Source organism: Cryptotermes secundus, unplaced genomic scaffold (assembly GCF_002891405.2).
Source record: "Cryptotermes secundus unplaced genomic scaffold, Csec_1.0 scaffold142, whole genome shotgun sequence".
Classification (NCBI taxonomy): domain Eukaryota; kingdom Metazoa; phylum Arthropoda; class Insecta; order Blattodea; family Kalotermitidae; genus Cryptotermes; species Cryptotermes secundus.
The window spans coordinates 75,023-98,529 of NW_019743148.1; the positions used below are offsets into that span (position 1 = coordinate 75,023).

Below are 23,507 nucleotides of genomic sequence, written 5' to 3' on the forward strand. Positions count from 1 at the left end.
AAAAAATGAATGATACTGTCATAAATTACTGAATATATATATATATATATATATATCACACCTACCTTCCCTAACAGAGAAGGGCATAGTAACAACTCCATAAGCCCCAGGAACACCGTACAAACAACATATGAAATCTGAGAGGTAGTCTAATACTGACAAATCATGTTCAACAACTATGATGAACCTGAAACAGAAATATACGTCAGCATGACATGAACATGTGCATTTCTGACACCACATAAGCAAACACAATAACACTCATCAGTGCCTTACTGCACAAATATCGGAAGTAATCTTACTTGTCTGGATGTATGAGAGATCGGATAGTGACAGCAGCATTTAGACGCTGCTTAACATCCAAATAACTGGAAGGTTCGTCAAACATGAAAATATCTCCATCTTGAATGCACACCATGGCACAAGCAAAACGTTGAAGCTCACCTCCTGATAAGGCTTCAATTGAGCGATTACGAATATTATCTAAATCTGTAAAAAAAATCTACAATTTATATTGAATATATATATAGCGACTGGGTACCAGCTGGACAAGGGTAGGGGTGTGAGTCCCCAGTAGGGTCAAAAATTTTCTCTTCTCCAAATCATCCAGACCAGCTCTGGGGTCCACCAAACCTCCGGTCCAATGGGTACCGGAGGCTTTTTCCTTGGGGATAAAGGGGCCAGAACATGAAGCTGACCACTCGCCTCCAGCTAGTGCTGAGGTCAAGTAAATGTGGATATATACATCCACTCCTTCATATGCCCTCATGGCGCAATGCTTAATTCATTAAGCACAGGGACAACCCTACTTTTATATATATAGCAAACTCCTGATTATCTGGAGTAAATGAGAAAACGAATTTTCCTAATTAATTAGCAAAATGAATATCTAACTAACTAGAGAATTGGGATTTATAAAATGACACATACAGTTACAAGTATGTATATTTCATTTGAACACTATTGGTATTATTATTTTTTATTATTATTAATTTAACTTCTTCTGTTGAGCCCTACTGGTTAACCATTGGATATAGAAAAGTAAAAAATACAAGACAGTACAATATTAATAAATAATGATAAATAAATAAATAAAATAAATAAGACATGCAATCATTAAAAGATCTTGTTGAAAATATAAAAATAATAAAACACTGTAAATACTGATACAATGATGTTGCTATTACTATCAGAAATATATCTAGTTTTATGCATAAAAAAATCATAGAACAGAACAATGTAAATACTGACACGATGTTACAATTACAATCAAAAATACTTATCTAGTTTTATGCATAAAAATTCACCCACAGTATAAAAAGAATGCTCATGCAAATACTTTTTAATGCTTTTTTAAAGCTTTTAATAGCACATGCCAAGTCCTTAATGTCAGCTGGAAGATGGTTATATACCTTAACGCCTGCGTAGGTGGGACTTTTATGAAACATCATCAAGTGAGTCGTTACTTGAAAGAAATTAGAATTATTCCTGGTATTAAAATTATGAATTTCAGACTTTTGTCTAAACAATGATTTATTGGCAACCATAAACAGAGCCAAGGAGAGTATGTACCGAGATGCTGGAGGTAGTAATTTAAAATTTTAAAAAATTTTCTGCAAGAATCCCTGGGTCTTGCTTCCATTAGTATTCTAACCATTCACTTTTGGAGCTTGAAAATATTCGTACTGTGGGAAGAAGTTCCCCAGAAAATTAATTTGTATGTTATAGCTGAATGAAAATAAGCATGATAGATTATCTTTAGGGAATTTAAAGATAAGAAAGGTCTGAGTGCTCTTGTAATATGACATGCTTTGTTTAATTTGGAAGCCAACATATTGGTGTGACTCTTCCAAGACAGAGTACTGTGAAGTACTAGCCCAAGAAATTTTAGTTAAGTAGTATTGGATAATTTTGTTGTTATATTTGATTTGTATTTCAGAATTAATAATATCTTTAGAGTGGAGTCCCATACAATAGGTTTTGTCCAGATTTAATGAGAGTAAATTTGCCTTAAAGAATTTCATCACACTAGTGAAGACTGACTTCAAGTTATTTCCTAGTACAGTATTGTTTTGATTACTGACGATTACGCTAGTATCATCATCAAATAAAATTGTTTGGGGGTTTTGCACTGACATTCAGATATTTTATTGATAAAGGTAGGTCATTGATATATAGTAGGAAAAGTAGTGGTCCCAGGATTGATCCCTGGGGAACACCATGTTTGACCTGACCCCAATCTGATTCACTCTTATCAAAAGGTCCATTTTTAATTACCACCCTTTGATATCGGTTTTGAAGATATGATTTTAATAACATATATACGTTGTCAGTTATACCAATAAATTCAAGTTTATCTAAAATTATTTCATGATTTACGCAGTCAAAAGCCTTCTCCAAATCAAAGAAGATTCCACCTACTTTTTCTTTATTGTTAACAGTTGCTAAAACTGTATTTAGTAAGTTATATGGAGCTGTTTCAGTGGATAATTTGCGACGAAACCCGAACTGTTCATTGGCTAGGCTGTCATAAGCGTGAACATGTGTCAATAATCTTCTAAATATTATTTTTTTCAAACACCTTGGAAAATGAAATTAACAATGAAATTGGTCTATAATTTGCACAGTTCTTCTTATCACCTTTCTTGTATATAGGAGTTATAATCAAGTATTTCATATGTAAGGGGAATTTACCAGCTAAGGCTGCTTTATTGAATATAGAGCATAATGGGGGAGAAATGTATGGGGCACTAATTTTTAGTGTCTTCATAGAAATCTCATCATATTCAGAAGAATTTTTTAAATGGAAAGAAGAGATAACTTTTTCAGTTTCTTTAGTTGTTATTTTATTGAATATTATATTGGGAAAGGGGCCCTTAGCTGTCAAGTTCAGATAATGTTTATAATTATTGTTATTATCAGTATGTGAAGTAATTTGAGTAGAATTTTTTTTTAGTAATATCAGCAACATTTAAAAAACGATTATTAAAAATACTTCGATTTATTTTCTCAGTTTTACAGTTGTTGTCCTTCAGGCAGTTTTTACCTAACTCCGCTTTAATAATATTCCAAGTAGTTTTAATAGCATTATTGGAGTTGATAATTTTATCATTATAGCTTTGCCTCATTAATCATCTTAGTCAGGATCTTACTACATGATTTATAATATTGCTTTAGATTGTTGTTATCAAGTATCTTTGTCAAAAGGTACAGTTCTTTTTTCCTTTTGCAAGAAGTTTTAATTCCAATGGTTAACCATTGTTTAGCAGGAGATTGCTCATAGAGCAATAATAGAGCATGGTTTCTGAGAAGCTCCTGTGCCATTTCCACACATTTATAAGAAGGGGAAAAACAAAGTTTTATTGAGTTTCCAAGTATACATTAGATTGTGAAATAAAACACTAACTTTGTTTTGCACTCGTTCCCCTTTAAAAAGCAGTTTCACATGAAGTTGTTTGACAGTGGGCATCCCAGACAATTTTCTAAATAATGCCCCTGGATAATCCACAACCCAGATAATCCACTTCCAGTTAACTGGCAGTCTACTGTGCATTTCGAGCATGTCATGTAATATATGGAGAAAGAAAATAATTCACCAAAACATCAGAGAACCCAAATTTGAAAAATTTATTTCACACAATAATTTTAACACCCTCCTTAGAATAGCATAGGCCCACACAACAGGCATACAATGAAAGAACACCAGAGTGAAGATAACAGCTTTATGCACAACACTGCCTTACCAAGGAGTTGACATATTTCGTTCTGGTTCTTGCGTTCATCCTTCTTATCTAGTAATTGCTGAACAGTACCCTTCACAGCTTTGGGAATTTGATCTACATACTGTGGTTTGATCAATGCTTTCAAGTCATCCTCCAATATCTTGGTGAAGTAATTCTGGAGTTCTGACCCACGGAAATGATTCAAGATCTCTGTCCAGTCTGGTGGATCCTAAATACAATTTCAGAGTTAATATAATTACATTCAAAATATAGAAATACCAGTAGTTCTCCTATATCTATATTTAACTAATATACCTCAAAATGACCTCATCTGATTAGCTAACACACTTTGATTCACAGCAGTATTTAGACTTTACTTGTTATACATGTGACATGTTGCACATTTAATGATCTTTTCTGCTCCTAGTATCTGGTGTCCTACAGTGACAATGCAGAAACATCCTCTGTACAATCTCTTAACACTGCAACTTACGTGAGTCTTTTCATTACTGGAAATTGTTACTACAAAAATACAGGTACTCCTTGTCAGATGTGAGTTAAAAAAATGTAATTTATTTTAACATGATCAACTTCAATAAATAGAACTCGCTTAAGAATTTATTGCCGGCCAAGCCAGGAATATGGGGAAGTGGGTGAGCAGATTATTGTGTGGGTCTGCACAGGAGAAGGGAGAAATTATGTTCAATTTATGTGATTTCACTCTCTGCAACTTTGCTTTTGAAACGCAGCCATCACATTTACAGACAAGTAACTGTACATAATATTTTGGATTCCCTCCTCACCTCCCCCAAAAGGGGAGATAATACTGGGTTGATTTATATGGAGTTATGTTGGGAAAAATGCCATTTCTAAGTAATGTTTTAGACATTATAACCGAGTATGTTACTACCCTGTATTACTTTTGCAGAAAACACCCTTAACATTATGGCACTTGGTTTACTTCTAAATGTTAACTTTCCACAACATAACTGTAGGCCTGGATTCATTTTTGTTACGAGGGAAATACCAGGAGGGGGTTGAACATCAGTATTACTTACTGTATAGCGACCAAGGTTCGGTTTCTGTTTGCCTGCCAGAATTTTCAGTGCTGTAGATTTGCCAATACCATTGGTGCCTACAAGACCCAACACTTCTCCAGGTCTTGGTATTGGAAGTCGATGAAGCTTGAATGAATTCTGTGAATACCGGTGGGTTGTATCCTTCTCTAAGTTGCTGGGCAAATTAATTATAGTAATGGCTTCAAAAGGACATTTCTGAAATGAATACGTCTGCTTAGTTCTAAGAGAAATCATGTGTCTTCACTTCAAATTGTACAGTGAGTTTAAACAGTAAAAATACTGTTAATATCACTGCCTTACCTTAACACAAATACCGCAACCAATGCAAAGTTCTTCTGAAATACTTGCTATTTTATCATTTGGAGTTACTTCAATGCACAGTTTTCCCATGCGAACAACAGGGCATGATTTCTTACACTCCTGTCGACATCTCTTGGGTTTACACTTGTCTGCATTTACAATGGCAATTCTAGTAAGTTTGTCTGTCTCTTCAGTAGCTTTGCTTCGTGGCATCCTGCAATTAAGAATGCATGTTTTAAGTGTTTACAGCATTATAAAAACATTTACGTATTGGTGGGTTCCTGATTGTAGTGGTATACCTCCGATGATTCATTAAGAGTCGAAACATGTTAGGTAACTAAGTGCTGAAGTGGTGAAGGCATTATATGTCACACTGGACTGAAATAAACTTAATTGTAAAAATGCATAACTGTCAGAAGCAACAGTAACATTTTTATTACATAATGTGGGACCCTCAACGTTTCACAACCCTATGGGCCTTCATGGCCTGGTACGGGGATAGCTTTACTTTTTTTTTTACTTTTACACACACACACACACACACACATATATATATATATATAATAAAAGCAATTTTAAAAATAAATACTTTCTAAATGAGTGTAATAGTAGATACACATCTTAATATAATGGTACTAGAATTATAGATGTTTGCTCATCAATCCACATTTAAAAAGGACCGAAATGGTACAAAAATAACTTATCGACTTTCCATTATACAATGAAAGAAAATTAACTGCTGCAGTCACACACGTTTTCTTATAATCTCGCAATAAAGACTGTCCAAACTACAATGGTAAATTCATGTAACGTTTACAATATATATAAGATGTACCAAATGCAGGAGAGCAGTCGGTATAGCGACTGGTTACAGGCAGGACAACTGAGGGATCGGAGTTCCAGTCCCAGTAGGGTCAGAATTTTCTCTCATCATATCATTCAGACTGGCTCTGGGGCCCATCAGCCTCCTATCCAATGGGTACCGGGGGGACATTTCCCCGGGGGTAAAGTGGCAGGTGTGTGAAGCTGACCACTCACCTCCAGGTAGTGCCAAGGTCAAGAAAATGTGAATCTATACATCCACTCCCTCATATGCCTTCATGGCTTAGTGCTTAATTAGTTAAGCTGAGGGACAACTTTACCTTACCAAATGTAGGATTTGAGGTTTTCACAGAGGTGGTTATGAAGAGTTCCATCTTCTGGAATATAACACAGTGTAGTTCAGTGAAAGTCAACCGATGTTTCAGATGAGCTCTACTTGCTGCCTGCTCCATGCTGGTTTTTCGTTTGGCTTACACTTCAGCCCTGATGATGTTGGCGACATATTCCACTGAATCGTCGGTTGACTTCCAGGGGACTACTTGGCGCTATATATCCGAAGCAGAAACACTTCATTAACGAATGTTAATAAAAATATGCTTCTCATAAGACATCTGCACTATATCCACCAAACAAGCGAAAGTTAAAAGCCACTTACGTAGCTTGCACCTAGCAAAATAAACTGAATGTACTCTGTATTTTAGGATTAAATATGGGTTTTAAAGGTTAGCGACGGTTTGATGAAACATCTGTTGCAATACAAAACATACTAGTAATCTTTGAAATATAAGTTTTTCTGTATATAGTTTTTAGTTGATTCCATAAGTATCGTTTCTATGTTTATACAATTTAAAGTCTCACACACCTTCGTAACGGCAAGTCGTGGACGTAGTCCACTTGGCAGTACCAATGCCCAAACCACGTCAGCCTCGCTAGAGGTCAGCCATTGTTGGTGAAAATTTGAACGTTCAGATTATATTGGTAGATTGGTAATGCTGTTGTTCTTCATGGATCATTGTTGCTGATTAATTTTGGTCACGTATAAAATGTATAATATTTATTTAAACTACAAGGTTTTTAAATACAGTTATATGGAGAACATGATATCCACTTTCTTCATATGTTTATGCATAAATATCTCATAATTTCGGATGCGATGCGTTACTGTTTAATTCCAAATATACTAGAGTGAAATAATTGCATTCGATGTCAAAGATTTCAAAATAATTGAAGGAATAATGTATTATATTCTACCACATTTAGAGTCATGTTGTTAATAGTGATCAATATTAAGTCGGAGTGGTTTGCTGCTTTATGTGAAGTAATGAGCAAAGATATAATTACGCAGACGGAAGTTAAAACGTTATGTAAGGCATCTTTCTTTGTGGTTCTTTGGTCCATGTCTGGTAACTTAACCAAAAAATTTGTCGGTAATCATAACCGGGTTGAAGTTTAACAATGAATATCAAGTCATCTGGTCAGTATTTCAACATAGTCAATTAAGATGAATTAAGATGATGGTACTCATTAATTGTTCATGCTCATTTCCATAAGCGTCGTGTGAGAAAAGCAAAGATAGTTGTTAATAACTCGCAACTTATACGAGTTGCTGTTGAAACTTAGCATAAATCTTGTCGGTGGTGTTAATATATGAGTACTTCAACATATTTTTTTCATTGAAATGTTAGATGTCAGCGAATTTGGGGCGTTTGTACATAAAAAGTATAAATTATCCTAGCCACAGTTTGTACTTTCTATATTAAAACATTTATAATTTAAAATCAGTTTCTTAAAAAGCAACTGCTCAAAACGGTGACGATGTACACGAGTCTGCCTCAGTACTTTCAAACTTGTATTATATTTATTCATGCAAGACCCAACTCAATCAGTACATAAATTGAAACATCTGTTATAACTTTGCTAGTATAACTCGTATCCTGTCCGTAAATATATGTAGGCAGTACTCCAGTCGAGTAAAAGAGACACCCTATTGTAAATATGTACTAAGAAGTATAAATAATAAAATTTCATAGACTGAGATGATCTTAACGCTGGATATTCAAGATAGTTAAGTGCTGGATGTCACTTTCCCTTGTGCAGTAATTCCCACACTGTTCTAGTGAACCAAAGGGATTACAGTTAATGTAGGGTAAAATATGGAGTATAATTTTACAGCACAGTGACGAGTACCTTGTTCATTGTGGTCTTGCAATAGAACCAGTCAAAATATTTTGTATTGTATTTGGACATATTTTGTATTTCTCATGCAAATCTTAATTCAGTGCCAGATAAAGCTAGGTTGGGTAGGTTCAGGCTAATTTAAAGTAACTTCATTCATTCATTCATTCATTCATAGTACTGAATATTTTATACACATAAATACCATAGACATTCAAATAGATGAAGATAAACTGAAGGTAAACTGGAAATAATGCTCAAAATAGCAAATGAAACATTGTCACAAAGAAACCTATCAGTAATAATAGACTTATCACCATGGAATATCATACAGGCTTCAGGAAATAAAGAATTACTGCTGACTGACTCATTAATACAAGTTGCAGTTAGATATCTTTGAAAAATATTACATCAATAAAGGTTGAAACAAAACAGTTATTTTCTGAAAAAATTTCTAACAGATTTGATTAAATTTCCTTTGTTCTCTTATAGATCATCATTCTGCATATCTGGCATCTATAAAGTTTCATATATTTCAAATGTGTGACAGATACAAGAGAGTTTGTGCAATATATTGTCTTATTTGTATAACCCAGAGTCCAGAGGTTTCTTTTTTTTGGGGGGGGGGCAGAGAGAATGAATGGACGTTTATTATGTTGTGATAACATACACAACAATTCTCCTCCCATCATAACCATTGATTATTACTGTGTGGGTCCCTTATAAAACATTACAGTAATATAAAGACTTATCAGTAAAGACTATCTTCCCTACATCATATGTATATCTGCTCTCTACCAATAGAAGATGCATTTTCTTAACACACCTTTTCCACTTATCTCCAACTTTGAATTGGTCATCACATAGATTCTTAAGACAGTTTCTGTTACTATCAGTTTACAGATTTCTTCAGAATTATTTCATCATAAAAGCACGTCTGAAAAGTAATACACATGGTGTCTTCCACTTCATCACACGTGGAACATCTGTGTTTCCTGATTCTTCTTTTGTACCCTTTCGACATTCACACCCCTAATCTCCATCGATCCATTCTGTTTCATTCTCTCTTATGGTAACATCTTATATCTTTCTCTTCCCCTTTTCTCTTTAATAACAGAATGAAAATAAGTGAAGGCATTTCCACCAGTCTGGGAAATGTTCTTTGTATGAGAAATATATAACCTAGAAATCATTCTGAAATAGCTGAATATGCCTCACATTATGAGTGCAAAATACAGGGGGGCAAAGCAGAAATCAGATAAAAATCACTGGAATAGCTGAACATGTCAGGTATGAAGACTGCATAATATGGTGGGACAAGGCAGAGATCAGCTAGGAATAACTGCAATAGCTATACATGCTTAGCATGAAGACTTACTTACTTACTTTCTTACGGAGCTGAGCCCTTCTTGAGGAGAAGCCAAATCTGCAGCTACTCAAGAATTTACCAGCACTTTATGGAACCTGAAGGTTCATTACTGTGTTCACAAGAGCCCCCCTCTGGTCCCTGTCCAGAGCCAGATCAATTCAGTCCATACCATCCCATCCTTCTCTCTAAGATCCATTTTAATATTGTCCACCCATGTATGCCTTGGTCTTCCCAATGGTCTCTTTCCTTCTGGCTTTCCCACCAATATCCTATATGCATTCCTCATTTCATTTCATTTATACATCTTCCATAAATCTTGTCGAGAATACATTCTCATGCAGATTTGGAGATCGTCCTAGTTATGGTCCCAGCTAAGAATTACAGTTATCATCCAATAGCATACACACTTGTAATAAAATACTGATAAACATATACAATATAATAAATAAGTTAATTTTAGTAGTAAAAGTAATGGCAAACCTTATACAATTTCTACAGTTTTATACAAGTCTATTAATTAAAAATTCAATAGTTAAAACACAGTGTCATTAATGAGTTTTGTATAACATACATTAATAGTATAATAAATTGAAATAAAGACTAGTATACAATGGTATAATGATTGTGTATATAAGTAAAATAAGCAACTAAAAACCAGAACACAGACTGACAATCTTGTCTTCTTTTAATGTTAAAGCAAGACAGCTACTCACATCTTAAAAAGATTTATGACAGAAATATTCCTGTAAAGAATAAAAAGAATGTAAATATAAAAATTGTTTCAATTGTACCTCAAAACTCTTAGTGTCACTCGATATATCCTTAATATGTTGTGGTAGATTATTATAGACCTTTGTTCCTAAACAATAAACTCCCTTTTGGTATTTACTCAAATTTACAAGAGGCTGATGGAGATTATTTTGCTGTCTGGTATTTATTCTATGAATCTCCGAATTTACTATGAATTTGTTTCTGTGTTTTATCACAAAGTGCATAAGAGATAATATGTACTGAGATGCCAGAGGTAAGATTTCTAATTCTCTGAATAAGTTTCTGCACAAATCCCTCCTTCTGCATCCCAACACAATTCTAATTATATTCTTTTGCATTCTAAAAATGTTTATACTTTGGGGTGAGTTACCCCAAAAGGGTAAACCATAATTTATAATAGAATTGAGATAAGAGTGATAAACCATTTTTAAGGTATTTATGGATGTGTATGGTTTAAGCGATCTTATTATGTAGCAGACTGCACTTAGTTTTGAACTAATATACTCAATGTGGTATTTCCAGCTCATTGTGTCATCAATGAGTATTCCAAGAAATTTAATATTGGATATAGATGTAATTTGTTTTTTATCATATACAATTTTTATTTCAGATTTAGGATTATTATTTCTAGCTGTAAATTGAATGTAGTGGGTTTTGTTATAATTTATAGAAAGTTGGTTTACTTTGAACCATTCATTTATACTATGAAAAGCATTGTTTATATTTACACAGAGATCATCATAGTTTGAACTTTTAACTAACTAGTATCATCTGAAAATAATATAGGTACAGTTTTATCATTTATAGTTTTGGGTAAATCGTTTATATAAATGAGAAATAACAGTGGACCCAGAATTGAACCTTGCGGGACACCATGTCTAATTTTGCCCCATGTTGAAAATTCATTGAGATTAAGATTTATATTTGTAATTAAAACCCTTTGATATCTATTTCTGAAATAAGATTCAAGCCATAGTTTAGCTTTACCCTCTATCCCATAGAACTCCAATTTCGACGACAGAACCTCATGATTAACACAATTGAAGGCCTTTTTGAGATCACAAAAAATGCCTCCTTTTAAGTTTTTGCTGTTTAAGGTCTTACAGATTTCATTCACTAATTTATATATAGCCTAATCTATTGAAGATTTTGTTCTAAAACCAAATTGTTCTTCCGCTAAAATGTTATTGTTATTTAAGTGCTCAATCAATTGAATCCTCATAGCTTTTTCTGTAGAATGTCCAGAATGCACATTGGTACAATACTTGTATTCCTTTTCCAGAACAGAAGGAAAAGTGCTGGTAAATTAAATGGCTAAGAGTGGAAAATGGAAAGTAGTGCGAAGAAAAAGGAGACTAGCAGCTTTGATGAAAATGAATTAGAAGAACAAATTGTAATTCACTTGAAGCAGATGGTTCAAGATGATGATGAGGAGGAAGAGGAAGAGAACTGGACAGGAGAAACAGTTACCCATCTCACTGGAAAGGTCTGTAACATTTTACAAACAGTGCATTGAACATTATGTCTCAAATAGCAGTGCATCAACATACAGTATGCGCCAGAATGTGCGGTACTGAAACTCGCGCATCTCAAACGCACATGTGCATTTGTCGACGGGGCATAGCTCCAGCTGCACGTGTTCCCAGTAGTAAAAGGAAGTTGTGTTGTGCAGTTGTTGGAAATGGGTCTCTCAACGGAGGAAAATTATTCATAGTTGAGTATTATTTCCGCTCATACGGAAGTGGTCGCTAGACAACTCACTTCGTTGGTTTTGAGCGGCCAGATGTTATTGTCCAGAAACCGCTACATAGTACACGTGTGACGATATGATGTGTCGTCTCAGCACACGATATATTAGGCCCCTATTTCATTGAGGATGAGGAAGGCAGTGCTCTTACCATCACCCAAGAATGCTACAGGTACATGGTGATCGGACCATTTCTTCAGGATTTGAGAAGGTTCTGTCATGCAAGGGACCTTCACATGAATAGACAGTGGTATTAACAGGATGTCTTTTCATTTCAGTACTGTATATTTTGGCACATACTGTATTTTCTCACATTAAGTAATTCTGTGGACAGAATCCTTGGGAACCTGATAGCCACTGAACTGGTCTAGAAATTCCAAAATTTTTACGAAATTTTAAGGTTAGTTACGAAGTCCACAAGAGCATGGCTGTGTACCCTATCATGAGCCAGTTGAATCCAGTATACAGCGATCCCATCATTTTTTCCACACTTCAAAAGCACCATGGTAGTCATTTTCCTTGATGCTGTTGAGTACTGCTTGCAGTTCCCTTTGAATGTCAGACACTCTTTCAAAATATCATCCCTTCAGTTTCATTTTCAATTTGGGAAACAAAGTGAAATCACAGGGGGCTAAGTCGGGTGAGTAGGGAGGGTGGGGAATGATACCCATGTTGTTAGTGACAGACTCTTTGGTTTTCATGGATGTGTGGGCAGGCGCATTGCTTTGATTAAGATTGTGCCAAAGTTTTGGTCTCTCTTGTCGCACATTTTCTCTCAAGCATCTCAGAACATCACAGTAAAAGTCAGAGTTGACCATAGTGTTAGGAGGAACAAATTCATGGCAAACAATCCCCTTCACATCAAGAAACGCAATGAGCATGCTCTTTGTTGAACTCGGACCTATCATGCCTTTTTTTTTGCTCTTGGTAATTGTGGGCTCTTCCACTGTGACGATTGTTGCTTTGTTTCTGGACCATAATGCAGATCCAACTTTTGTCACCCGTTATGATCCTAGAGATAAAAGTTGGGTCCTCGTTGGTCTTCTCTCATAGCTTAAGACATATGTTTATGCACCACTGCTCTTGATCACTTGTCAAGAGTCAGGGAACAAACTTTGTGGCAATGTTGGTGCATGTTCAGATTTTCTGTTAAGATCTGGCAAACTCCATAACTGATGCCAGTGGTGGCTGTGAGCTCATGGGTTGTTTGGCAGCGATGGCCTTAGTGGATGGGTTCTCAATTTTTTTAAACATTTTCTGTTGTTTTTCTGGTGCTTGGTCGCCCTGAATGTTTGTTGTCATCTACCAACAGTCAACTGGCCTTGAAACGTGAATGGCACTCAAAAACCACTGTCTGGCTTAAAAGAGTGTTCTCCAAAAGCATCACAAAGGATTTCAAGGGTTTCAGTAGTGGATTCACTGATTTTCATGCAGAACTTGATACAGACATATTGCTTTATTTTGCCATCCATTGCAGACAAACTGAAACTCAAAATTGAAAAAGCACTCTGTAAAAACAACGCCGTTTCACATGGCAGACTGATGCAGTAGGCTTGTGGAAGTGTGATCTTGGCCTCCCCTCTCATCTTTTTTCAATGAGGCAGTTACAACAATAACAGTCCAGGATGTTTCCAGTAGCTGCTCTGTGAATTTTTCTTGTAGAATGCATGCAATTTACAACTTGCCAGTTTTCTTTTTCAATGAATTATGTATGCAGTATCACTTCTGGGTAGGGAGTTCGTTTACACTCCAGAATTTTATATTCAGTTTTCTTTCATTCTTTATAGGTTCGAGCATGTTACTTAAAGCATTTGGAGAAAATCCTTATGAAGAACTATGAGATATGCTCTCAGAAAAACTGTGCTGAATATCGTTTCAGCCGGGAAGATGTAATAAAATGTGCTGTCCAAATGGAACGAAAGGCATTGCGATCATGCATGGTGGTCATCTTATACCAAAGAGCTATGACACGGTTGGTGAGTATTACTCCTATTAGGACATATGTTTACCTAGTACTGAAAAATCAATATTATGCTTTAGCAAACTGATACCTGTTTAACTTGTTTTAAAATACAAATTATATTTATTCAGTGTGCAGTCATATATCATCTTTTTGATTACAACAGGCATATACTGATTGAAGTCTGTACAGTGATCACTCTTTTATTACATATGTGCAAGAAAATGAGAAACTTATATTTAAAGAAACTAGTGTAGTTGGTGGAGGCACTATGCTGCAAGCCGGAAGGTTGCAGGTTCAAGTCCCAGTGAGGTCACTGGATTTTTTTTTCCAGTTGACCTGATCCTTCCAGCCGCACTATGGCCCTGGGATCTACTCACCCTCTAACAGAAATGAGTACCAGGAATATTCTTGGGGGTAAAGGGCAGCCAGTGCATAGGGCTGACAACCTTGCTGCTGTTTATGAGCCGATTGTCTAGAAAATGTGGGAACCTCAACATCTCACAACACTATGAGCCTCCACGGCCTGTTAACAGGAATACATTTACTTTACTTACTTTAACAAAGGAAAGACAGTATTATGTTAAAATAAAGAATTATTCTTTTTTAGGCTGCAGACATCAAGAAGCACACTGAACAACTAAAGCTGTATAAGAAGTTGAAAGACTGTGTCACAGATGGCCCTCTGTGGTCAGACAAGACAACACAGGTAGATGGACATTCTGGCTACATAGACAAAACAACACAGACTGATTTTGTATTTATGGGCACAGAGGAAGTTACTGCTGAATCTCATAACTCCCAGACTGAAAAGGAAACAGAAATGTCACTGTCTAGCCCAACTGGCCAGTGTTTTCAACCATTATCTGTCAAAACAGAACCCCAGACACCAGAGGCAGATAATGAAGAACCTGTACAGGGTGTACCAATTCCTGTGTATGTGTCAGGAATGATTGCCACAGCTGTTAGAAGTACAGATTACTTTCCTTTTAATGGTGTAGAACCCATGCCATATTATGAAACGAATCAAGAATTTGTGCCAAATGTAAACACAGATAATTTATTTCAATGTCCAATAGTAAGTAATGAATCAACAGTTCAGGTTAACCATAATGGGGCTAAAACTGAAACATTTATATCTGAGAAGGATATAAATCCAGAGGAACCTTATGAATGGTCAAATATTGAAGAACAAAGCAGCTTGAATGTAGGAAGTGTTGCATCTAGTAAACCTTTTTTGACTGTGAGAAGGTTAAGTGATTTGCAACAAAATGAAAACTTATCTAATGGAACATTGTGTGGTGATAAATTAAGTGATTTAGATCTTGAAGAATGCTCACGTATGAACATTGATGACAGAATTTCAGCTATACTTAGGAGAGAAACTCATCACTTTTCAGGTGGTGAACATTTACAGCTTGAGGAAACTGTTAATGAGGATGATGGGGAACCTAGTATATGGACAGTTGAAAAATGTCACCAACAAAATTTGTTACGTGCTAAGATATATGAGACCTGCTTTAATGTCCGTAAGAGAGGAAGAATGAGACTTCGATTCTTAGAACTGTTTGGCAGTGACAGCGAAGATTGTTTTGATGTAGATGAACATGTAACAAACTTCAGAGATAAAATTGCACGTTGGGTAGTTGAAAGACTTATGCCCTACTATAGGGAAGGTCGAATACAATCACGTCCTCTTTTCAAGTTCCTTGCACGGCATATTGCTGATACACTCCTCCTCAAGAACCATGTGCCAGGTAAGCAGTGATTACATTAAGAATATTCTTTAGTTTTTATGTTCAGCCACACTATGGCCCTGGGGTTGACTCAACCTCTAATGAAAATAAGTACCAGGAATCTTCCTGGGGTGTAAAGGGCGGCTGTTGCATTAGGCTGATGACCTTACCGCCATCTGTGAGCTGACTGGAGAAAATATGGGAGCCTCAACGTCTCACAACCCTATGGACCCTCATGGCCTGTTACAGGGATGGCTTCACCTTTTACCTTTTTCTGTGTCCATTAATCACTTAATCATGAAAAGTAAAGAGAAAACTAACTAGTAAACCGTTGTAGTCCAAGAGGCATCATACAATATGAAAAGCAAATTTTTACATCCAGTGTGATTAAAAAAAATATTAATGTATCTACTTGCAGTGACTGATTTTAAAAAAGTAAAGCTATCCCTGTACCAGGCCATGAAGGCCCATAGGTTTGTGAGATGTTGAGGGTCCCACATTATCTACACAATCGGCTCAAAGATGGCGGTAAGGTTGTCAGCCTTGCGTGCCAGCCGCACTTTACTTCCCAGGAAAATTATTTAATTATTTCCTGGTACTCATTTCTGTTAGAGGCTGAGTAAACCCCAGGGCCTAGTGCGGCTGTAAGGATTAGGTCAACTGAAAAAAATCCACTGTCCTGCACAAAATACTGTTAGTTTGAATTTTAGAATTCAGTAATTCTCTTTTGCTTGGATGTAGTCTGTATTTGAAGAACTGAAATCAATTCATCGGATTCATATTCATGGCTACCAAAGTGCCAAATCTTTGCCAGGGTTTCTCTTAAAATAAACTGTACTGATTAATGAAATTGCTTATTTCTTATTTCAGATATCTACTTAATGCTTTAACTTTATATATATTAGATCTGACTCTTACATGCTTCTTTAAAATGTTCCATGAACAGTAAGCATTTAACTTAACTGGTACATGAAATTTAGTAAATTCATATTTATCATGAAACTCAGATTCTGAAAACAAAATGACGTGCATCAGATAGCTTTTCTGTTATTTACTGCCATTATACTGCTTGGCGATGCAGATCAAACTGAAAGCATGGAATGAAACTTTGGAAATTGAATGATTTTATATTATAAACATTTTTAAGAAGCTTTTTGAGTCTTAATAGTATGCATCCTGTTGTGTGTCTCACATAAAATATAAAGCATACAAGAATATACCATCTACACAACACTCTGTATTTTAAAACAAAGAAGACACTACATTATCAACATTTGTTTTATTAAAGCTTTTTATGGACGCGACATGTTTCGGCCCGTATATCAGGCCATCATCAGGCGTACAGTGTTTGGCTTTAAGCTGCTGAACTGCATCCAATTATCATTCAGTTCACTAAATACGGATCCTTATTGTGTTTTTGGACTTAATTCAAATACATAAATATATATAAAATAAGTCTTGGTCAAAATTTTAACTGAATATACTTAAATAATACAATTAAAATTATAACCTAAAAAGTTAAAGTTAAAAACATGAGAAATTAAAAAACCAGATGCTGAAGATTAAGTTGATAAAAATTAACAATTGTGTGTTAATGGTAGGTATCTGCAACTGCTATGTGTTGACTTATATTTGCCAGTTGAAGCAACTATACCATAGGGCACCCGCATAATAGAATCTTCTCATGTGGGGTAGGTCATAACACAACCTTAATACTGCCTTGAGCTTAATAATTCAGTGATGTGATGTGTATTAAATAGTTCTATTCTTATGAGTGGAATACATGCAGGCTGCTCACTATATTGGTGTTGCTATGATGTAGCGGTTCAGTCTAAGCTACTTGCTTTGAGTGTAGTCTTCTTTGTTTTAAAATACAGAGTGTTGTTGTGTAGACGGTACATCCTTGTATGCATTATATCTTAAGTTTTTTAGTCTAGATAAAATTTTGTGATCATCAGGTAAACCGATCTATGTCCTAGAGTCCAGTTTTTAAAACGATGTGTTTTGATTTCTACTGTTTCATCATAAATCACATATTTATTTGTAGTAGTTGTATAATGTGACATCAATCAGGAGATTACTTTCTCTTCCACCACCATTTGTTCTGCACAATGGTAGTATCACACAGCTTAGAAACTCTCTTTATAGTACATTTTCCAAGCTGCTGATATAGCATTTTATTGTATTCTGTTTTAATTCTTACCTCATGGTATACACATAAAGAATAATTTTTTTTTGACAGTTATAGCATTAAGAAAATGTTTCTATTTAGTTGGAATCAAATCAGCTTTAGTATCAGTGGTGACCAATAATTTTTTAATGTTTATTGTAGGGTTAGAATTATGCTTGATAGGAATTAATTAGAAAATATTTTAATTTTTAGATGAAGCAGATGTAGAGAAGAGTGTAATGGATTTCTTCAGCCATCATGATATGATAGAGAGTGAAGATGATATATGGCTTTAATAAAGTGTCATTCTTACAGTACATGTTAAGACTACACCTGTGAGAAGAGTTATGATATCTCCAGTATTTTAGATGCCAAAGAATTGGGATATGGAATCTGGAGCCATGGGATGATCTCATTAATATTTAGTTCTCTATTTAATCCCACTTGATCTGTGATAATTTATGACTTCGATTTATTTAAAACAGTTAACCATTTATTTTATTGTAGGATGGATGTGTTATTTTAAAAGCACATCCTTATTTCTGCCTGAAAGGTGAAATAGTGAACTATAAATATGACTATTATCTTGGATATTGTCCATCAGTTTTTTTGAATGTGGATCTGTTGCTTTTATCAGATATATGGAAGGAATGTTTCCTACTCAGTTGGACCATTAGAGCTAATATCAATCAGTGAACACTAAAAGAATTTCTAAGCAAAGTGTATTCTCTACCAACATCAGATTATCATAAGTGAGACAAAAGAACAGTAAATTTCTAGTCAGAATTATGAAGCAACCACAGGAAGGAAAAAAAATTAAGTAAGATTTGAGGTTTTCACAGCAGTGACTATGAAGAAAGCAGTCTTCTGGGATGTGACACCGTGTAGATGTGATGTTAACCGACGTTTCAGAGGAACTTATTGCCTCCATCTTCAGGGTAGAAGGAAAAATAATAAAAGCCGCAAGCGAAGAGACGGTGAGAACCAGTGCAAGTCCTTCTTCAGGTAGGGCTGATGTCCATCAGTCACTATAAACACCTAAAGAAATAAGATCCAGTTGCCAATACTGAAATGAGGATAGATGAATGATAAAATCCCCAATTATAAGAGATGTCCAAACCAGTCAGTATAATGCAGAAGAGAATGAAATGTCATGAAATTGGTCCAAAATAGACAGCCAGTTTAAACTGAACTGCCCTGTAACTTGCTGACCACCTCACTGATGACTAAAATTGAAATGGGAAAAATTTTCATATTGGACTGGCTTACTCTGTTGGTCACGTAAACCCCATGGGGTGATTCTTTGTATTTCTTACATGCATTATTCAGTTAAGTTTGCAAACCTCCAGCTTCATCCCAACTTATATGGTAACCATCATCATATGCATGTTGGGCTAGTTTTAATTTTTCCATCTGCCTATGTCTGAGAATTAGTCTGTGTTATCTGAGACAGACACATAGCAGTCTACACTGGAGAAACAGAGAGACCATTATATTGATAAGTTTCGTCATCTCTTCAAATAGAGAATTTTTCATTTGCCAATCAGGAGCGAGGATAGCACAATTAGTATAACAAATGAATATGGGCTAGATGAACAGAGGGGTCAGCGTTTGAGTCCTGGTAGGGTCAGGAATTTTCTCCATGCCACCCAGACCAGTTCTGAGGTCCACCCAGCCTCCTCAATGGGTACTGGGGGCTCTTTCCCCAGGGGTAAAGCAGCCGGGGCGTGAAGCTGACCACTCAGCTCCAAGTGGTGCTGAGGTCAAGAAAACATGGATCTATACATCCACTCCCACATATATCTTCATGGCATAGTGCTTAATTAGTTAAGCACAGGGACAATTTTACCAGCCACCATAATCACCATTATTGGCAACTGGATCCTCCAGCATTAAGCATTTGCTGGATTAATTTTCATGTAGTTTCTTTTATAATTGTTATTGGCAATTTTTCTCTTCTTATCGCCCACTGGCAATATTTAATAACAATATATACTCTGCTTGGAATGTCTTTTGGTATCTTATAATGGAGACAAGCTCTTTCTAATGGGTGTAACTGAATAGGAAAATTTTCTTCCTTATATCTGATGACAGAAATGGATTCAGTCTCTGAAATGTTAGTGTTTGGAAAGAAACTGACAGTGTCCAAAATAAGTCATGTTTATTATAACACACCATTGTCTAGACTTGTGTACATAGTAAACATTTTGCATGAGGAATCTAATGTTCATACTTGAGTGCCTTAATACAAACTTTCTGCAACTAATATTGGACAGTGTCTTTTGCACTCTGTCTTTGAACAAAATTTGTGACAGCTCTCCTTACTTCTGTGCATGTGATTATTGTACCATACTGTGCAAGCAGATAGACTTGATGTAAGTGAACATAGTTTTGTGAAAAAATAGGTGACCTATGTATGTATGTACTCTTTTTTTATGTACATATACATATGTCTTAATGTGTGTAATAATAAAAATTATATGAATGGTTGTGTATGACATTTCTTTTTTTAAGTATACAGTATATGATATGTTTGAAATTTGGATGTTCATAATTTTTGCTCTTTTTAAGTTGTCTGTAATAGTCCTTTAAATTTGAATTATTTAGCCTACAAGAAAGTAAAGTATATCAAATCACCATGCAGTATCTGTGTCCACTCAGTTTTAAGTTCTGAATGAAATGACTGATTTTCATAAAATTTGATATGGGCATTGTGATATTAGAGGCCACCACACCTGTGTACTTTTTAATTTCCTGCAGTCATTAATAACAGTATGGCAGACTTGCAAACTTGTGAGGTGCAACCAACACTGACACTCCTAAAGTGATACATGGTAATAAATCTTTGGAAATTACAGAACTTTTATCTCTGTAGAATGTAAAATAAAATGGTAGCTCTATGAAATTTGTATGTAGCGTTCAGTTTCATTGTGCTAACTAATGAATCACTGGAGCTAGGCATGTGAGTACTGATATCAAGACATATCACAAGCATACCTATAAATTCTGTATGAAATACCGCTTATCAGCCAGCGATTACAAATATGGTAACAGTGTAAAATTTTGACATTATAAATCTTACATAATGTCACATATGATGTCTTCCCATAGGTCCTGTAGATTTCTCTAAAGGATCACAAATATGCCCTCCCGTAAGAGTCCACACAGTCTGACTGTGTGAGATATGAAAGTTTCAAGTGATAAGGAAATTTATTGCCTCTGGGAGGGAGATGCCTTGGGAAACCATGGTACAGTAAGTTAGTATTGTTCTCCCACCTCTTCAGCATTCGATCTTTTATCCATATCCTTTCTGTATGAGCTGAAAAAGAAAAAAGATTTGTTAAAAACTATTTTCAGACACATTCATTGCCATTTTTTAGCCACTTGACCAAATGGCAGGCACAAGGAAATTAATAACTGCCTGTAACATGTAGCACATTTACGCTAATCATTTGAATCCGAACATATATTACCATCTGTCAGGCTACTGCATACTAAGCCAACTGGACACTGCTCTTCAGGTAATTATTCATGTATCAATAACAAATATATCTGTATGCTTTTAAGAAACATACAAAATAAACAGTATCTTAGCCATGATTCTACATATCAACAGAACTGAAGAATCACAGGGAATAAAATACAAAATTATAAAGGTCATTTTATGAATCTTTTAATGCAAATAACAATTCATTTACTGAGGCCTATAGCTCGTTCTATTTAACATATATATTTTAGCACTTTCAATTCATGCACATTGATTATCCTCAAATGACACTAATTGCTTTGTCAATATCTGTTTGAAACCAGACCACAGATGGCTTTAGAGGTTCAGTGCAATAAGAAAATAGGTCTGAATAATGAAAACAGACTATGAAACACTGCATACATAACAAATGCCTGGAATTTTCATAACTGAAGTTATTTCAGACAGTAAGGAGTATGTTGAATTTCTTCATTTTTTAATCTTTATGACTTGACTTTTTAAGAAACATAAACTATATCTAGGTTTTTATAGTTTTAAATTTTAAAATATAAATATTGTCATGTGTCCAGGAATCTGTGACAAATAATGACAGGTTCTGGATTGGATGACTGCATTTACTGACACTTCTATTACAATTACAACCAATTATAAGAGGTCACAATCAATGGCTGCCTAAGAATTGCTGCATTCCTTACTGGACTACAAGTGTCCTCTTCTGCTGTGACAAACTTGGTTTGGATTTACAAATCGGTCACTTATGAATCAATAAGGACGAATGAATTCAACTGCACTCTCCTACGAATGAATGAATTACTCACAAACGAACTCTCTTTTATAATTCGTGGTGAACTGAAGAGAGACCACCACCTTGAACAGTTTGTCTGTTATTATCTGTCTCATTCATTGCTACAGAATATGTATCAATCTTATGGCAATGCTTTGATTTCTATAAGCATATTCACTCCTGCGAAATGCACTTTTAGCGAGCCGTTGTCTAGCAATGGACTATTCTGTAACAATATAGCTAATAAATCTTTATAGAAGTACCATAAAAATTAGAATATATAATACTGAAATGCTACCTGTTTTGTATGGATATATAACTTAGTTTTCACCCTGAGAGGATAGGGTGAGAGTGTTTCAGTACATACTGCTTAGGAGAATATTTGGAACTAAGAATGATTTGTGCTCATCACCATATCATGTTGAAGCATGAAATGGGAAGAAATTTACAACCCATGAGAACGACAATAAATAATTTTAGTAGGCAAATCAGAAGGGAACAGACCACTTAGAAGATCTAGGCATAGATGGGAGGATAATATTAAAATGAAACTTAATAAAATAAGGTCAGAAGGCTCAGGATAATAGTCCAGTGATGGGCTTGTGAACATAATAATGAACATTACGATTCCATACACGACACAAAATTTCTTGAATAGATGAGCATCCATCAGGTTTCAAAGAAGGGTTCCTTTACATGAAATTAGTTATACATTTACAAATGAATATTATTAAGTATTATTGATTCCTGCTTTTTGTATGACAGAAAATGTAATTGAATTAGTTCACTGTGTTACACTGAAACAATTTCCTGATATGTAACTGAACAATAATTAGTGTACCTCCAGGCAACCAGATTTCCACAGAAAATTAGATGACTAACATATGAGGGCTTCAGTTGTAATTAATTAGGAATCTGCTTCAGAGTTTATGTTTTGTGAAAGATAAACCCCAAAGATGTTCCTTTTCAAATATTAACAAGGAATGTTACACTTTTCTTTCATTGTGAATCAATTAAATTAGAGTCAACTTTAACATTCATCATTTTCTGCATATTTGACTGCTAGTCATGCATGGTATGGCTGGGGTTTCTCATTTAAATGTTCAAGATGCAAACATTTTGGTTCCATTGTACATCAAATTTCAAACAATGTAGTTTTATACTCGAAAACCATTTTATTTGGATAATTTCCAAAAGTCATGAAATTAATATATGGTAGAAAATTCATGGGCATTAATTTACATATTCCATATAAAATACTTACACAGTTTCTCTAACATAGTATTAAAGGTGATGTATCATTGGAACGGAATTTATAGTGAGGAACAGTGGATCAATACTGGTCCAGACTGGCTGTTTCCATAGCAACCATGCTGATCTCTAAA

The 23,507-nt window shown here is 35.1% G+C and overlaps 2 protein-coding genes across 6 annotated transcripts in view; one reads left to right on the top strand and one right to left on the bottom strand.

The window, feature by feature from the left end:
* Positions 1–6,891, bottom strand: part of LOC111873768 (ATP-binding cassette sub-family E member 1) — a 16,634-nt gene extending 9,743 nt beyond the window's left edge. Inside the window, exons 1-6 of the mRNA XM_023868716.1 lie at positions 6,786–6,891; positions 5,102–5,315; positions 4,781–4,996; positions 3,744–3,951; positions 303–489; positions 66–187 (exon numbers count right to left, since the gene is read on the bottom strand). Of these exons, the coding sequence (XP_023724484.1) occupies positions 66–187; positions 303–489; positions 3,744–3,951; positions 4,781–4,996; positions 5,102–5,314 (946 nt within the window). The 5' untranslated portion in view covers position 5,315; positions 6,786–6,891. The remainder of the gene's footprint in view (positions 1–65; positions 188–302; positions 490–3,743; positions 3,952–4,780; positions 4,997–5,101; positions 5,316–6,785) is intronic.
* A 191-nt stretch (positions 6,892–7,082) lies between these two features.
* On the top strand, positions 7,083–18,722 carry LOC111873753. 5 transcript variants are annotated; one of them, XM_023868697.2, is made up of 5 exons: positions 7,083–7,287; positions 11,521–11,724; positions 13,773–13,961; positions 14,556–15,702; positions 18,065–18,722. In XM_023868697.2, exons 2-5 carry the CDS (start codon positions 11,566–11,568, stop codon positions 18,145–18,147), a joined length of 1,578 nt encoding a protein of 525 aa, XP_023724465.1. In that variant the 5' UTR covers positions 7,083–7,287; positions 11,521–11,565; the 3' UTR covers positions 18,148–18,722. The 5 variants fall into 5 exon arrangements, with proteins under 5 accessions (XP_023724465.1, XP_033611096.1, XP_023724467.1 ...); XM_033755205.1 differs by having other exon boundaries at positions 11,526–11,724; XM_023868699.2 differs by lacking the exon at positions 7,083–7,287 and adding an exon at positions 7,307–7,397.
* The last annotated feature ends 4,785 nt before the right edge of the window (positions 18,723–23,507 follow it).

Excerpts from the sequence above, each read along its gene's own strand:
- LOC111873753 (XM_023868697.2), top strand. The coding sequence starts at position 11,566 with ATGGAAAGTAGTGCGAAGAAAAAGGAGACTAGCAGCTTTGATGAAAAT. Across the intron at positions 13,962-14,555 it reads AAAGAGCTATGACACGGTTG|GCTGCAGACATCAAGAAGCA; the intron begins GTGAGTATTACT and ends ATTCTTTTTTAG. Across the intron at positions 15,703-18,064 it reads CCTCAAGAACCATGTGCCAG|ATGAAGCAGATGTAGAGAAG; the intron begins GTAAGCAGTGAT and ends TTTAATTTTTAG.